We start from the raw sequence: 16,076 nt of genomic DNA, 5'->3' as shown, positions 1-16,076 counted from the left end.
TCACTGCAGACCCCATGTATGCAAAGATCATCTAAAGCCACTTACAAAGACTTAAAAACGATGTCCAACATTGGAGGGCTCTGCCACTCTCCCTCCTCAACAGAGCAGACTTCTTTAAAATGATGGCGCTACCTTGCTTTTTATATGCACTACATATTACACCATTCCCTGTCCCCGCATCATATTTGAAAAGTGTAGAAAGTGAGGTTCGAACTTTACCTCGTAACGGAAAGGCCCCTCATATGCCTTGACAAAACTGACTAGAGGGTGATATGATGGGGGATCGCTCTGCCTGACATACATAAATATTTTTGGGTGGTGCATCTAGTGGTAGTTAACCAATGGGTCCACCAACCTGTTGACAGTCCAGCATATTGGATGGACCCACTTGTCCTACACCCAGGGGTATACTTATAAGCACTGTACACAAACTTGAGACCTTAACACTTGACAGGACCTACCGCACTCACGGCTCAGGTCTGGCACACAGCACTCATGACCATGGTGTGGGTGGGCAAACTCACGCAGGCTACCCCTCTGTGTGACTCAGAAAGGCTGAGTATGTTAAAAAATAGAACAGACTTCCAAGAAAGAGAACAAGGAGTTTGATGTGTTATTATAACTGCACCTGTTTTCGCATAAAAATTAACTTACAGATAATCCAAAAGCTAAAGCTGTCTGAATACTCTCCTTCATAAATCTGTTGACTCTCTTCAATAAACCATTTCAAGAAGGGCTATATAATGGTGCTTTTTCTTGTGTAATGCCATATAACTTTAAGAATGCAGCCATTTTATATGATACTAACTGTGTGCCATTGTCAGGCACCAACATTTTTGGTAAACCTTCAGTTGCAAAAATTCCCTTCAAGAACTCTTATGACTACGTCAGTAATGATACTAGGTATGAATACATAATGAATCCATGTTGTGTAATAATCCGTAAGTACAACTAAATAATGCTTGGCTTCATTCAATAAAGAAAAAGGGCCTAAAAAATCAATTGGCAATTTAATCCAGGGTCCATTTATGATTTCTACAAAATGCATTTCTTCTTTGCTAGTCTTCCAATGTTCAGCCGATCTCATACGCTCAACACATTTATCCATAAACACACCAATCTAATCCTGGCCACCAACAATGACTTCTTAGCAGCTTTTTAGTAGATGTTGTACCTGGGTGACCTCTATGAGTTAACCCTAATAATTTGTCGGAAGCCATTTGGAAGGCCCATTTGGATTCCTTTACGACCGACCACATCATAATCTGTCAGAAGGAAATGAATCCATACGGGACCACATCAAAATCGGGCCCTTACTGTTTTAACTACGTTTTTCTTATGTATTATACCCTCTGCCAGTAGGGCATGACCTTAATATTCAACCTTTGTCTTTAAAAACGTTCATTTAGTTTTGTTCATTGTCATACCCCTTTCACCAAGTGTGTATGTTCATTGACTGTTACAGCATAAATTAAAATATTGTCCTGAAATGTTTGAATGAATGAAATGAATGAAATTCTATTTGTATAGCGCATGGCTACCCTGAGGCCTCCCAGCGCTGCTCAAAAAGAAGTACAGAGAAAAGAACAAGGCCGTGCTGCTATGAAAGAATCTTGAAAAGGTGGGTTTTCAAGAGTCTCCGGAAAGCGAAGAGATTATGTTTTCTCGGAGAGTGAGGGGAAGAGTGTTCCAGATTTTGGCGGCATTAAACGAGAATGAGCGACCACCCCATCTAGATCTTTGTATTTTCTTGGGGGTGGCCAGACACAAGGAGCTGGAACGCAGAGTCCTGTGGGGAGGATAGGGGGAGACCAGGGAATGCATGATAGCCGGACCAGTTTTCCAGATGGCTTTGTGAGCCAGGCACATAGCTTTAAACTGTATCCTGGCCTCAACAGGCAGCCAATGAAGATTCCTCAGTGCTGGTTTTGCAGACTGCCACCTCGGTGTCTGGAAGAGCATGCGCGCAGCACAATTCTGCATTACTTGCAGTTTGTGGATAGTAAATTGGGGAGCCCCGAGGTAGAGGGCATTCCCGTAATCAAGGCGAGAGAGAATAAGGGCCTGCACCATAATTCTCGCCTGAAAGGGAAGGAGGGGGATAATTTTCCGCAACATTCTCATCAGTCCATAGCAGGTGGCTGAGAGCTTGGTGGCCTGGTGGTTAAAATCAACAGAGCTGTCAAGCCATATGCTGAGGCTCTTAATCTGAGTCTTTGGGGGTGGACCAGGGCCTAGGCGAGCTGGCCACAGAGAAACAGGGACAGGGGATGGAGAATTACCCAGGAACATAATCTCCGTTTTGTCCCCATTGAGCCTGAGGCAGAAGAGTTCCATCCACTCGGCCACCGCCTCTAGGCAAGGGCCTAGGGTGCTAGATGACCCTTCAGTGTGATTTAGTGCTACCACTAGCTGAGTGTCGTCTGCGTAGGTGATGATCTTAATGCCGAATGGATGGACAACCTCCGCCAGTGGACTCATGTATATATTAAAAAGTGTGGGGCTCAGGGCAGACCCCTGTGGAACCTCACAGCTGAGGGGTAGCCGGAAGGACACCACTTCTCCCTCAGAGACCTGAAACCATCGGTCACTGAGAAATGACTGGAACCAGGTCAGTGTCGGGCCTGACACTCCCATATTTCCAAGTCGGTGTGCCAGAATGTTGTGATTAACAGTGTCAAACGTGGCACTGAGGTCCAGGAGGATAATTGCAGCCGTTCCCCCTTGGTCCAACAGCCTCCTTGCCTCCTCCGTCACTGCCAGCAGAGCCATTTCCGTCCCATGCTGAGGACTAAATCCTGTCTGAGAGTCACGCAACAGGCTATTAGATTCTAAATAGTCCACCTGTATGGTGTTAATGTGTCTCTCAAGTAGTTTGATCAGCCAAGGGAGGAGGGAAATTGGGCGATAGATGGACAGATTGGACTGGTCCAGATTGGGCTTCTTCAGGAGGGCCCTGACCATCGCACATTTCCATGCTGTGGGAACCATACCAGAGGTGATCGAGCAGTTCAGAACATCAAGGATGACTGGGCGAGTGGATTCAATAACCATTTTAAGATGTTGTGGGGGAGCGGGGTCCAAAGGTGAGCCTGAGATTACTTTAGAGACAACCAGGTCTAGAGATTCATCAACTAAGGGGGGAAACTCGTCTAAAGAGCAATTGGCCTTGGAGATAGGGCTGCTTATTGCTGTTGTGGTGGGCTTGAGTGTAGTGATAGGGAAGGAAGAGTAGATATTTTGAATTTTTTGATAGAAGAAGACTGCTAGATTGTTGCATCGTGTAAAAGCTCCTTCTGTTGTCGCAGGTTTTTGAGGAAGAGTGATAAGGGATTTTGCAATGCGAAAAATCTCCTTAGGAGAGTTTGCCGCTATGCTGATTTTCTCATCATAGAAAATAGTTTGGGCGATCTTAATTTCAGATTTATATAGCCTGATCGCTTTCTTATACTCCACTTTCCTAGTTTCTGAGAAGTCTTGTCTCCAACGTCTCTCTAATCTTATGCAAGATTGCTTTAATATCCTTAATTTCGGGGAGAACCAGGGAGCTGTTTTCTGTCTGATTTTTTTATGGATAGGTTCTTTGGGAAGAACTAGATCAAGGGAGCTTTGGATCCAGGTATGGAAATTACTGTTGGCCAGATTGGGATTAGGGTCCATAGACGGTTTTGTGTTTTCAAGGGCAGCCATCCAGTCAGTGGTGGACAGCCTAAACCATTTTCTTCCCAAGGTAGATGTTGTTTCCTGGGAGGGTGGTGGCATAGAGGTATCCCTGGTTAGAGCGATTAAGAAATGATCCGTCCAAGGGAGTGGGGAGGGGCTCCCAATGACCAGGTTGTCCAGATTGCTGAATATATGATCAAGAAGATGGCCCTTGATATGTGTAGAGGCGAATCCTTTTTGTTTGAGCTGGATCGCCGAAAGAACCGAAAGTAGTTCACAGGCTACACGATTAGAGGGATCGTCTAAGGGAATGTTGAAGTCCCCAAGTAGTGTAAAGTTGGCCGGAGCCAGTGCTATATTGGCGACTAAGGTGGAAAGATTGGAAAGAAATTGCCCTGGGACTCCTGGGGGACGATAGATCAGTAGACCGGAGAAGGTGCTCGTAGGTGAAAACTCTAGGGAAAAGCCATGCTTTTACACTCTGATAGCATAGTCAGTGTGGTTCGACAATTAAAGGTGTCTTTAAATATAATGGCCAGGCCTCAACCTCTGCCAGATGTACGATCAGTTCTGAGTATTGAGTAACCTTGGCGTTGGGCCTGAACAATGGCAGGATCAGTTCCAATCTGAAGCCAAGTCTGTTAAGAAAAGAGCGTCTGGCTCGAGCTCCTCTAGTATTAAGGCTATTTCGACACAGTGCTTGGATAACGATCTGCAATTTAAGAGAAACATCCTTAATAGGGTGTTGGTGTGAGGTCCAAATGGTTTGGACACCATTAAGCTCATCAAACAAAATGTCCATTATTTTTTTAGATACACTTGTGGCCGAAGCAAGGCATAATGGAAACCGCACATATCTGTATTCTCCAAGTCCAAATGGTGTATAAAATGTGTTATAGTCTTTAGAATCTTCTGACAATTTGACTTGATGGTATGTGGACTTTAAGTCAATTAAAGATAAATATTTGGATCTACTAATGGCAGACAACATTTGCTGGTTTTTATGTAGAGGATGACAATTAATAATTATATTCCTATTCAATTACCTCAAATTTGCACACAACCTGATAGCACCTATTGTTGTGTGCTCACATGTGCTAAAACACATTCAGATGAATCAGTAGGCTCTATTATTCCTTCTTTACAAAGTGTTTTAACCAATTTATTTCAATTCTTTCCTTACTGATAAAGACACAGGAAGTACTCTATGAATTACTGGAATTGCATTTGTTTTCATTTTTATGGAGTGTTCAAACCCTTTAACACACACTATTTCAGGTGCAAATACTTAGTTATTTTCTAAGACCTCCTCTATTGTCAACGTATCATACTCATTTGTGATACTTAAAATTGGAATATCACCTAGAATAATGGGGTCTGGTGATTCAGGTTTGAGAATAATGCCAAGTGTTCCCAAATCTTGCCATCCAACAATGTTTCTCTCTCTTTCAGCCTCATAAATCTTTGTTTCAATCATACAACCTTTGAATTCAAGACTATATTTGAAATAGCCTGGCATACTAATATCAAACTCGCCAAATACTTTTGGGTTGACATCTGTTTTAGATAATGTTACTCCTCTCCAAAACTGATCAAACGTATGGTCAACTAATATGGTGATAGGGGAACCAGAGTCTGCATTTAATTCAACATCACCAATATGATGGTGCGTCATTCCTTTGTACTGTGCCGTTGCATAACTATGTATATCTTTATACTTTATAAATAGCTGCCAGATAACAAAAGCGCAACCTCCAATAATATGGAATTGTAGTGTCAGAAGAGAAATACCATATACAGAATTATGGTACCTCTGATTTTTTAAACGAACACAATAAAAACAATAGTTCTGTACTTAGACAGTAGTCACTTTGTGAAATTTGGTGGTGTTGCACTTCAAAATAACCTGCGCATCTCTTCTGAAGTAATAGTGTTGTTTATTTTTTCTTGTGCGCTGCTTCCACAATTAATAATTATTTCTCTGTCAGTGCGCACCGCTTTTCTCTTTAATTTTGGGATCTATAAGCCTCCGTATGCTTCCGTTGCAACAGTAAAAGTTCCCAATAAATTGTGTGTAAAATGCCAAAACAAAGATGGCGGCACTTTGTGTGACCTCGAATTCACGTGTAACACATAAAGCGTATGCTCCAGTGACATTCTGTAATCATGGGCGTCATAAATGTACGCGGCTCTTGGAATCTGCGAGCGCAGCACGCGCTGATTCCACTGAGTTTGAGTAAGTGCGACTAACGATATTTTTATACACAATGGGCTTGGGGCCATATGTCAACACATTTCTCCATAGACACAGAATGGGCAAACGCCTTTGATACATCTGGCCCTTAGTTGGCAAATAGTAAAATTGTGCTTTAACCCCTTGAGTGCCCATGACGAGATGGTCTCGTCATGGGCCGCGGTTGCGCTGTGCCCATGACGAGACTATCTCGTCATGAACCCCGCCCGCTAATTCAACGCCCGGCACAGGGCAGGGAAAGGGCGGGGCACACAAGGGGTTAAAATAACATCAATACGCTTACATTTCTCAACATAAATACAGTACTTGCTGTCAAATTCAGTTTTCATATACTGCCGGTCAGTCCACTTTAAGTTCCTTATGCCCTGAGAATTGGGGGGGGGGGGGGGGGGGAGGAGGGGGGAAGAAAATTTGAAAAGATCTGGGGAAACTTTTTCTGAATATTTAATTTCCTTTTTACTCTTGATTTTGGAAAATCTGTAAACTACTCATATGTTGATATTTCTTATTGAAAGCAGGGTCCTCTGTACGAGATTTGTTGTTCACATGTTTTGTTTTTTGTTATGAACTTTTGATCTATAACTATGTATGACACCAATCAATTCCAATAAAAAAATAATAAAAAAAAAAAAGTCCACTTTAAGTTGCCAAGCAGATGATCAATTCTCACGGTGGGCCTTCACTCTCCAGTTGAGCTCGTCGCCATTCTGTTGTAATGAAGCTTCCAATAGCCTTATTTGATGTATAATGAAGTGGTATTTTTTTCGGAGATAAATTAAATAAGGCCCACAAGCGAGAAATGGAGATACGTAGCACCGGTGTCTCTGATGAAATTCCGACAGCTTCTCCCCGCAATATTCCGTTGCTCTAGTATATTTACACGCTCTTAACATTCCACATGCAACAACTCATGTATACGTATTAAATTGACAACTATACCAACAACACCATGCTGTAAGCAGGCCCGGACTGGGCGTAGCGGGCACCGGGCAATCCCCCGGTGCGCCGCACGGGTGGGGGCCGGTTTTGGGCCCGTGGGGGCCGTTTTTTTACAGGGCCGTTTTTTGCAGCATATCTGCAAAATCGGCCCTGTAACAAAATCGGCCGAAAACCGGCCCTGGCAAAGAGCTCGGCGGCACCCCCAAGCCCCAGGGGGGCCGGCCGAGCACTTTGCCAGGGCCGGTTTTGGTTCCCAGCCCAGCCCTGAAACCCATGCCAGTACAGTGCAATTGCAAGTTACGCCCCATGGAAGGGGGAATTGCCGTGTGGGACTGGATTTACCATCATAAATATACACAGATTTTCCGATTCTTTGGGGGTTTAAGTCACCCTTTATCACCTGCTCCGCGTAAGTATTAAATATATTCGTCTGCCTCAAGTTATGGTTGGGGGTGAGGGGATTTCAGGAGCAAGGCAGTGGCGTAAAAAGCAATATTGCCCTTTCACCTGCAAAATCTGCAGAGGGGCCCTTGAGTCTGTCATATCTCACCACTATTCATTGAGCTTGGGCTGAATGTGGGCCCCTCTCAAGGGTGGACAGAAGCCTGAAGGAGTTGGGGGCCCCTGATCCACAGGGGCTTGCGTTTTAGCCCTAGAGCAGGGAGGTGAAAGGATCAGGAAAAAAGTGGTAATGAAGCTGGGCTGCCGCCAGAACCGCATGCATTGTTTCTGTGTTGAATTACCTCTCAGAAAAAGTGTGTCCCGTGTTCCTGCTTTCACCAGTTAAAACTCCGCGTAGGAACATCAGACTACTCGGAATTAGTTGGAGTGCGATTCAAGATTATACTTGCGAGGGCCTCTATGCTTGTGATAAGTTTAGTAATCTGCTGCCTCCCGTTTACAGACCTTTCAGTGAGGTACTGTGTTGAGTGGATATCTTTGCCAGCCTGGGTCAGGCGCGTCTCCGTTGGGTTACTTGAGTTTACTGCTGTGCACACAGAGCAGGGCTTTACCAGCACATCTCTATTGATGTATCTGTGCTGCCGACCTTCAAACGGAGTAATTATTAGCAGATTGAAGTGGTTGACAAGGTTTTTGACTTTCAAATCGTTGCCTAACCATCTTATCTTACACAAGAGAGATCCCCATGCACAGAATCAATGCGAGGGGCTTTGCTTGGGTTAATCATTTCCAGAGCCATTTTGCCGGAGGACTGGATCTTAAAATGGCGCCCATCTGGTCTCTTCACCAGCCCTCCCCGGAACCGGATTCACACTTCACGCTTTAATACTTAGAGATGGACCTGAACTTGCGCACCTGTGCCGGGGGCAGTGGGGCTGCATTCAGGGCTGTGCATCTCCTTCTGCTTTGCTCTCATCTTGTAAATATCAGAAGGCCATTCCTAAGATCCATCCTTTTGAAATTACAAAATATTTATGGATGATTAGAATTTCTATATCTAGGAAGGAGGAAGCAGTGGAGGTCATGTGTGTCTCAGCAAATTGTGTACGAGTACATTCATGAAAATTCGCTTGTGCATATGGTTGATGATATCATTAGGTTTACCTGTTGTACATCGCTCCTTTAGATGAACGTTGCTTGTATTTTATTTGCATTCTTCTGAGGGGATACAAATACATCAGTTGTCTCTTCTCTGGTTGATGCTCTCATTCTCCTCTTCCTGCAGTGACAATGCCTACACCAAAGCGGTCAATGACCTGTCCTTCCTGGTGGACCACAGATTCCGCTTCTTCCCCTATCACAATGACCTCATCTTCTACCTAAGTCCACATGGGTTCCGCTTCCGCAAGGCCTGCAGAATAGCCCATCAGCACACAGGTATTCAGAGAGCACTTGTTTCTTTGCAGATGGATTCATTCACAGTTCATATGTTGTACACAGCCCAGCCATGCCTTCACAACAGGTTCTGGGCCTTTGCTGAAAGATTGCGTAGTCACATTTCTGATCCAATCTCCAACGGACTGATTAAGCAAGAAAGGTCAGTGGCTGATAGATGCAAATATAGCCCCTAAGAGCAGTGATTGAAATTTACAGCAGTAAAAATATAAAACAGAGAGCAATGGAGGACAGCATGTGCCACTCTATAAAGGGCCCTGCTCCCGTTCCCCCCTTCACACGTCTTTCCTCTGCGGTCTCTCTGTTAGACACTTACGCCCTTTTTTTCATTACTTCTCTCTAAAATCCTCCGCCTACATATCTCCCACCTCATTTTATTCATCTTCGGCACACTCTTTTCATTATGTCTTGCATATACTTCCTTGTATCTCCATCACTTCACCACTGCCCACACACTCCCACTCACCTGTAAGCAGTGCCTTTTCTATTACTTTCGTCCTGCCAATATTACAACAGCTGTGAACCTCCTTCAGACACTTTCACATACTGTCACAATGACAATTGACACCCTTGAGCATTACGCTGTGCGCTCTGCAGAGAGGCCAAGGATTGGATGAGCATGTATTCTGAACACTTTTATGACCCACTGACAGGCACTATGAGAAACTTGCACTACCTTCAGCCCTCATTTGGAGCTCTCAATAGTGCCTCGAACCCACAACTAGAACTCTGAAACACAGCCACACGTGTTTCATTTCACAGCTCACATTAAACAAGGGTAATATACAGCATGGAAAAAACTACAAAAGTAAAAAATCCTGGAAAAAGCAACTTCTCTCAGGGATTGCAAGATTAAGAAAAACTAGTGAAATATAAACAGGGACATGGATTACCTTAACAGGTTTTACACCATTTTTCAGAACTCAATCAGATTTTGTGTCTGTAAGGTTAGGAACATGAACGTAGGGGCCGATAGGGACCCATTTCAATGTCGGTTTTTAATCCCTGCTGGGTCTGAGACCTGGAGACACCTGGCCCTTCCCCAACATAAGTGATAACTGGTATGCTGCCATTGAATACTAACAATATGTTTTTGTTTTCATCATTCAGATCAAACCATCTGTTTGCAACAGTGCAGAACAGTTACAGACAGCGGCGGCTGCTAATTAGAGCGGGGGCAAGATGGTTTTACACAGTCACACATCCACACTAACTCACACCCATGCATTCACAAGCACACACCCACACACACGTATTCACTGCACGCTCCTACAAACCTTAAAAAACTAAACTTACCTGCTGCAGCATCTCAGGGAGAGAAGACACAGTCGTTACAGAAGGGTCGGGCTGCTGCCTCTTCTCATTGGCTGCCAATGAGAGGAGGCAGAAGTCCCTCACATTACACAGAGTGGGATGGAGTCAGTGAGACTGCTGACCCCACCCCACTCAGTGACGAGGTGTCACTGATAGACTCTTGGCACTAGGCACTTCAGAGCTTAAATCTGAAGCGCCCAGTTCCAGGGCTGTCAGTGACATTCCCGCTCGTCATGAGGGGGGCGTCCTTGAGGCACTTTGATAGGCTGAGAAGGTGATGCCGACTGGAGTGGGACATCTTCAGCCTGGCAAAGATCGGCTCATGCAGCCAGGCACCTGCGCATTTAACGCATGTATAGCACATCTACCTGACCTGAAAAGCAGAGTGTCTGTGAGGCTTTCATTTTCTCAGCTTGACAGACACTCTTTATGTTGGGAGAAAGGAGGCGGGTGGGGCCCCTCCGCCCTTATTGACGGGCCGCTGCTGCTTACAGTACCTACCTTGATAACATATGCAGTGATGTGCTCGAAAAAACAAAAATGAGTGCCTTCATATGTCCAGAAGTCAGAGGACAGGGGAGCTGAACAGGTCTCAACTAAAATAAATTGAACTCGAGTTAAGAAAGCCCAGAGGGCAAAAATTAACAATATTATAAATAGTAGGCTTTGCTGGCTAGCCGGATGAATGACAACTCTCTCAGCCTTAACTCTGATAACACAGAAGTCTTACTCTTTAGAAAACCTTCCATTTGGTCCCATATGTGGAGACCTCATTCTTTGGGAAAATGAATGTTGCCCACCATCTGGGCTTGGAATCTTGGAGTGCTATTTGATAGTAGACTCTCATTCAAGTTGCACATCAATAAATTGATGTCTACATGCTTCTTGCTTATGAGACAACTCAAGAAGGTTACTCTTCGAGATTGTAGGCAGATGCCGGTGCAAACCTTGGTGCTAAGTAGACTGGATTACTGTAATGCCGTATATATTGGGCTCTCTGAGTACCTCATTAGGAGGCTACAACTCATACAGAATGCAGCACCCAGGTTGATCTTTCGGAAGAGAAAATGTTATAGTCTTTTCCCTCTTCTCATGAAGCTTAACTGGCTACCTATGGAGATGAGATGCCAGTTTAAAGCTCTTTGTATAGCCAATAAAGCTCTTTATCCGGCAACTCAAGACCCATATATCTCTGGCATGATTAAAAGATATTGACCTTTTAGGCTGCTTTGCTCATCATCTACTGGCAGTGGTTAATTTGTAAAAAAAAAAAAAAAAGTGCTGGGACTCTCGCCAGGAGGCAGCTTGCACCAGACCATCTTCTGTTAGTTCTGCCTAAAACACAACCAACTGCTAACCATGAAAGATGTGAGAAGCAGTAGCCAGAGCTGCAGACTTTGGAGTTGGGGAATCAGGTTTGAGTCTCCGCGTCGGCTTAACATCCTCTGATCCTGGGCAAATCACTTCATCTCCCCGTGAATTAATGTGGCCTTAACTGGTGCTCATGAAAAACACCGGTGTTGATAATTAAGTGCGGGTGCTGAGCACCGGACACCACTGCCTCAAATTAAGCACTGTCTATTGGACTGATCATAATACCAACATTCTGCAGAACCCACCTAGGGGGCTACGTTTTTCACTATGGTCATGCTCATACCTAAAACAAATTGCCTTTAGACCTTCACCTTGAACCTGATCTGCTGAAATTACATAGAGTACTGAAAACCTATCTGTTTACTTAACTTAGTTTTCCTTATCTATTTTGTTTGCATGCAGTAAGGCCTTTTGGCTGAGCACTGGGACACCCACTGGTTAATCACACACTTAATTAACAAATTAAATGAAATTAAGCTTGGCAAAGTTTTTGACACAATTATGGCTACAAGCCAAGAGTAGGTATCACAAAGTAGCTACTGAAGTGACAGCATGGATTTTATGCTTCACATGTACTCTTCAGTTATCAGCAACACAAGAAAACCCTCCCAGCCACACCATTATTCACAAATCTTTTCATTAACATCACACACACAACTATAGATATACAGTATAGTCAGTATAGAGATGTGAAGAATTTCCCCTGCTATACGTGTTCCCCTAGTTTTTTATTTTCTGTTTTCATTGAACACCTGATCGTGAGTTGTTGTGCATTGCCATGCTTGGCTCTGCTATCCTCGCAAACATTAGACATAGGAAAGGAATGTATGCATGCATGCAGCATATTTAGTTCACTAAAGTGGACATATCCTTAATGTAAGCCCGACCATGTGGCATACATGTTATGTATGCAATCTATGTAGGCATTATGCATATATAAGTATGTTTTGAAAATGTATGCGTAACCCGGGAATTGTCCAAGGAGCAGCCAGAGAAACTGCAATTACAAATTCTTTATAAACGGCAACTTATTACCCTGTTAGCATTTATAAACCACTAGAGAATCACTTCTCTAATATAATTTGTCTCACAACACAAAAATACATTTGTCGTAAATTTTGATGCACGTCGGTGGATTTGCATCAGTCGTTCTAAAAGTTAAAGAGTGCATATAAGAAAGGGTGGCATGTAGTTAAAAATATTTTCACAGCTACATTTTGTATGGGTTAAAACAATAATTTCACAATTTTTGTAATTGTAGGCATACATACTGAATGCATTATTTACTTTATACACACACAGTGCAAATGGGTCAAAGTCAGTTTTGTGACTAGATTACCATGCAAAACACATGAATGCTCTAAAATGTGTACTTTTCACATGTGCGGCAGATATGTTCATGCAAAGCTTAAGAGTTTTAAACTAAAACATACATAGAATGAATTTAAGCATTGCATACTTTACGTGTCGAAATCTATGGCTTTGTCAATTACCCATTGAAGATTTTCCCTTTTCTATTACTTTTTGCAGAAACATTGTTTTTTTGGGTAAAGTCCATAAGTTAATTAGAGGGATATGCGCTTGAAGGGAGATTAACATGTAACGTATACACTAAACCCAGTGTTATCCTCGTAAGCAAAGTGCTGGGTCATTATTAAGGACATTGGGCGAGGTACCCTACAGCCTTTTAGATCTGTAATCCTGTCTGTTCTTAGTTTTGTACTCCCTGTTGTGCCATATTACAGTACAGATTAAAGCAAATGTAGGAAGAAAACTGTAGAGATAACTACTTTGTTCAATCAAATTTATTTTTTATCAATGTCATTATTTGGAATTCCTAAGAATAGTTTGCAAATTGGGAATATCATTCTTCAAAATGAATCTTCTAATTTATCCTTGCCCAGATAAAGTGATCACACTAAGAAAAGAATCCCTGAAGAATGAGAAGGAGCTAGAGAAGATACAGCAAAAGAGACATCTGGACTTTTTAGATATTCTTCTGTGTGCTCGGGTAAGGTCTAGAGGAGTTCAGGTTGGAGTGCTTGGATCCACGTCTTTCATGTTAAGGCATGATACGAATAACGCTCTTTGAATGCTTTCTTTCTTTCTCTCTCGTCTCCCCGTAGACCGACCTATGAGAATAGCAATGCATTTCTCTTTTTTCTGTCATGAATTAAAGTAATGGTACTCGATTTGTTTTTGTAACTGATTGGTGCCGAAATTATTCATTTCTGTACTGCTCTATATCAAAAGTAATGAACCTGTAGTGATTTACTAGAAAGTGATTAGAAAATCACTTACCAAAATTTTGCAAAGAAGCACTTGAAATCGAACCAGAAATATTTAGTTTAGTGCATGAAACTGTGACATCAGCCTTGAAACTCCTACATTAGTAGAATGCAGAGTTCAAATTTGCTCGAACAACCCTTTAGTAAATTCCCCGGCTACCACCAAGGCCCATTACCCACTAATGTGGGTAAAACATCTACCCCAAATTAGGAATATGTAAAAAATCAGACCGATAATTAAATGCCAGTGTTTTATTCTGTGTCAGTTTGTTTTGAGGAAAGAGTTTTTATCAGTTTGTATCTAATGCCAGTGGCCAGTTGTTTAATCTGCCAAATACCACATTTTTAGAAAGAAATTTACATTTGTCTCCTGTGTGTTTCCTGATTGGTACAATATAATTGGCTAAACATAATAATGTATAAAATGTGCCCATGGCAACAGTTCTCTTGTACCACAGTAGAGTCCTATAATCTTGGTCAGTTTATTCATTCTTTTTGTAAACAACACACACTACTCCCATACATTCTTTCAACTTCCTTAAGTTAGGCTGCAGACAAAGTAACTTTGCCCATATTGATGGTAGTTGGTTTTAGCATCAATTGCTTGCGTATTTCTACTAAATGTCAGTGTCTAATGACTATTTGTTGATTTTTCACAATATCAAAATTAGTAGCAGTTTTGAGATGAACTGAAGTAGCTGGTAGTATTTTACAATGAAAAACTGACAAAGCTACATTTTGAATGTAGATATACTTTATTTTCATAGCCTATTCACGGAATTTGATACCGTTCCCCATGACCGCCTCCTGCAAAGACTCTAGGTGAGCAGCCTTGGTGGCACTGTACTCAAGTGGTTTGCTTCCTTTCTGAAGGGGCGACAGCAAATAATTTGGTCTCCTCCTTTTTCTGCTCCCATTTCCCCCATTAAGGTAGGGATTTATAAGGGCTAAATTTGTACATGGCCCCCCTGGCCCACCTAGCCAGGTTACATGGTGCAACAATAATTTCATATGCAGATGATACTCTGCAAAAAGGGTACGGATTTCGGGGGTGCTGAGATTAATAATTGTTTGTCAGAGGTGTTCTCCTGGTTAAGAAGGAACCAACTAAAGTGTAATCCAGAGAAATCCGAGATCATTTTCTTTTGCACCACTGCCAAGATGTGTGGCATCAATGGTGGCCTTCTGACATGTCCCCCCCTGCTACTTCAGTCAGTACAGTCAAAAACTTGTGGATCAAGTTAGATGATAACTTATCTATGAAAGTCCAGATCCAAACAGTAGTAGGGGTTTGTTTTTCCTATTAAAAATGCTTGAGAACTTTCTTTACTTACTACCATTCACTCATAGGAAAACTGTAGTCCAGGCCCTTATTGTTTCAAGGCTGGACTACATCAAAGTTTTGTATCTGGGCCTCCCATAATATCTACTTAACAGGCTTCAAGTGGCTCAGAATGCGGCAGCCAGGGCGATTTTCTTGTTGGGCCCAAGAGAGCGGGTTGCTGCCCACATGAAAGCCTTGCATTGGCTGCCGGTCCGAAAGAGAATTCGGTTTAAAGCACTGGTTTTGGCATTCTAAGCTTTACATGACACTGGTGCTTCCTATATTAGTAAGAGAGTCCATCACTACATCCCAGGCAGAACTCTGAGATGGTCTTCTCAGCAGCAGGCGATTATTCCCAAGTTTTCCCTTGCCCGCAAGGGCGGACTCTCCTTCCAAGTGCAGGCGTCCCGGCTGTGGAATAGCCTGCCTTTGTCACTTAGACAGGTGCATGATCTACTCATTTTCAGAAAAAGGCTGAAAACCTGGCTATTTCAGCAATAGCCGTAAGCCCCTCCCTTTATCTGTATAGTACAGTATTCTGTCACAAGGTCTTTTGTAGCGCCGGGACACTCTTTCGAGTAGCCATGCGCTTGTATAAATACCAATTTACATTACATTACATTGCGGATTGGGCTTGAAAAAAGGTTTGTGAATGGAAAGATAGTTTAGTGTTTTGATTGGGTTGTAGTGAACTATTTCAACGAGTTAGAGAAGTGTTTTTCTTGGCCCTTCAGTAGTAAAACATAGGCATGTGTGTGATGATATTAATTAGGTGCAATCCATTACACTTTTTATGTTGTGGAAAAACTTGTGGCTTTCTCAAAAGACTTGGCTGATTGATGGATTAGTCAAAAGACTTAGATGATTTGGTGTTTTTCTTTTCTGATTTTGTTTATTGTTGAATAGTGATATCATCTGAAACAAATGCCATTTTTTCCAAAATATGTATATTTGTTGGTGATACATGCATTCACTTATAGATGTAAGGAATAAACTCTCATAAACACAATTGTAGACTGATCACTTGATTCCTTAGCTCTCAACGATGGAGGCCCGAAATAGA

At 42.6% G+C, this 16,076-nt stretch overlaps 1 protein-coding gene across 1 annotated transcript in view; it reads left to right on the top strand.

The window, feature by feature from the left end:
* LOC146835034 (cytochrome P450 4B1-like) overlaps positions 1-16,076 on the top strand; it is a 318,638-nt gene that overhangs the window by 214,323 nt on the left and 88,239 nt on the right. Inside the window, exons 6-7 of the mRNA XM_085602694.1 lie at positions 8,544-8,695; positions 13,306-13,412. Of these exons, the coding sequence (XP_085458820.1) occupies positions 8,544-8,695; positions 13,306-13,412 (259 nt within the window). The remainder of the gene's footprint in view (positions 1-8,543; positions 8,696-13,305; positions 13,413-16,076) is intronic.

The sequence above is a fragment of the Triturus cristatus genome, chromosome 4_2 (genome assembly GCF_964204655.1).
Source record: "Triturus cristatus chromosome 4_2, aTriCri1.1, whole genome shotgun sequence".
In the NCBI taxonomy this organism is placed as follows: Eukaryota; Metazoa; Chordata; class Amphibia; order Caudata; family Salamandridae; genus Triturus; species Triturus cristatus.
Note: the sequence above shows the minus strand (reverse complement) of the source record. Positions and strands in the feature narration are given on the sequence as shown.